The sequence below is a fragment of the Eurypyga helias genome, unplaced genomic scaffold (genome assembly GCF_000690775.1).
Source record: "Eurypyga helias isolate BGI_N326 unplaced genomic scaffold, ASM69077v1 scaffold25888, whole genome shotgun sequence".
In the NCBI taxonomy this organism is placed as follows: domain Eukaryota; kingdom Metazoa; phylum Chordata; class Aves; order Eurypygiformes; family Eurypygidae; genus Eurypyga; species Eurypyga helias.
The window spans coordinates 5,815-7,784 of record NW_010266705.1 but is presented as its reverse complement, the minus strand read 5'-3'; the positions used below and the strand labels follow the sequence as shown (position 1 = coordinate 7,784).

Below are 1,970 nucleotides of genomic sequence, written 5' to 3'. Positions count from 1 at the left end.
CAAAGAGACAGGAAGACCCCATATATTTTGGGTTGATTCGTGGTGACCTTGATGCCCAGGGCAGCCGAGGGTTGTATTGCAGCACAACAGCACCTCAAAATGAGCTCCCGCGGCCCCCAGTTCAGGCGCCCCCACGTAACCAAACCTCTCTGGGGCTGCCTGACGGGGCGGCAGGCTTCCCGCTGACCGAAAACGCGCAGGAGTCAACCTGAGAGCGCCTGGTTCTGCGGGTCTGAGCACCGAGCGAGGTCGTTCGCCCAAGCTAACGCAGTGTGGAGCGCGGGAGATATAGTGGAAACAGGGCAAGGAAATGAAATGTTTGGGGTAGAAAGGGTCTCTGCCAATACACGCTGCTCTCCAGTTCGGTTTTGGAACTTCTGTCCTGCTTAGGTTTAAAACACGCAGTATTATAAGCTCTAGGAAATTACAACTTTGGTTTCAATTTTTGACATATTGGATATGTCTCACTGGGGGAAAAAAAGTAGCAGAGTTGGAAAACTTTAACCTGTTTCAAGAGCATCATCAGAGATTTTTACAAGGGCCTGTAATGACAGGACAAGGGGTAACGGGTTTAAATTGAAAGTGGGGAGGTTTAGATTAGATAGCAGGAAGGAATTCTTCCCGCAGAGGGTGGGAGCACTGGGACAGGTTCCCAGAGAAGCTGTGGATGCCCCATCCCTGGGAGTGTCCAAGGCCAGGCTGGATGAGGCTGGGAGCACCCTGGGCTATGGAAGGTGTCCCTGCCCATGGCAGGGGGGGGGGCTGGGGGGGCTTTGAGGTCCCTTCCCACCCCAACCGTGCTGTGATTCCATGATTCCCAAGCGAGTCCTTCACATCAGCTCGCACAGCTGCCTACGGGACCAGAGCTGCTGGGGGCTGTGGCCGCAGCCCTTGGAGCAACGCTGGTCGTGCAGACCGCGCCGCTGGCTGCCGTCAGAGCTTATGTGACGTACGAAATGTGTACGTACCCACCTCTTCCAAACCGTAAAGCTGTAACAGCAAATCTGAAAGAAATTAATACTGTTGAAATTAATGAACTGAGAAATTGAAGTTCACATCACTACACGAATGAACGTATTAATATCTGTTGTACGTAAATTAATGAGAAATATCATTATGGCAAAAATTAAACAACACTAAAATTAAAGACACTCCAAATTACATTTCTGCCGAAGAGTTAACTAGGAAAAAAGCAGTTGTCGTTGGCATCTCGGTCTAACCTGGTAAAAAAATAGGAGATGGCTGCTCAGGGGTGTTAACCTCACGCTGGTTTATGGCGCTTGGTCTCCAGAGCTGGGGAGCCGGTGCAGGGCACTTGGCTTTGGTCTTAGAGGGTCCTCGAGTTGCTCAGCCCCGCTGTTTTCGTACAGTGCAGGTGTGGAAACGGAGCTTTTCTGCCCAGGCAGTAGGTCTGGGCGTGAAACGGTGGTTGGTGGGGGATGTCCCCGAGGGCTGCCTGACACCACCAGGAGTGACCGTGCGGGTCCCCAGCTGTATGGTGCCTGTCCCTCGCCTCGCTCTCGGCCCCGCACCTGCGGGAGTCGGGATGCTCTGCCCACGACAACCTGCTCGGAGCCTCCTCTCACAACGTGAAGGCCTTGCAGAGCCTTTCGCGGGGAAAGGCGCGTGCCCGTGGTCGCTCGGTCGGAGGACATGGTGCTGAGGAGCCCGGGTCCGCATCCGCCCACGCCGTCCCACGCCCGCCCGGTGCCGAGCATCGCGGTCGCGTTGAACCAGACGTGCCTTACACAAGCGTGCTAATAACAGCTCGTTTCTCTTCTCTTTTTCTTTTAGCTATGTCTGGGCTTGTAGTCCCGCCAATGTAAAGTCACTTTTGTTTACCTACCGTAGCACCAAGCTTCAGAGGACGGGCTTAGGGGACAAGTTTAGTATATTGAGACATGCTGATGGAAACAGTATCTTCACACAGAATCAGCAACAGATCGAAATGCTACAACAAAAAAAAAAAA

At 53.1% G+C, this 1,970-nt stretch overlaps 1 protein-coding gene across 1 annotated transcript in view; it reads left to right on the top strand.

Annotated features, from left to right (window-relative positions):
* EBF3 (early B-cell factor 3) overlaps positions 1-1,955 on the top strand; it is a 43,430-nt gene extending 41,475 nt beyond the window's left edge. The window contains exon 10 of the mRNA XM_010157196.1: positions 1,795-1,955. Coding sequence (XP_010155498.1) covers positions 1,795-1,826 — 32 coding nt within the window. The 3' untranslated portion in view covers positions 1,827-1,955. The remainder of the gene's footprint in view (positions 1-1,794) is intronic.
* The last annotated feature ends 15 nt before the right edge of the window (positions 1,956-1,970 follow it).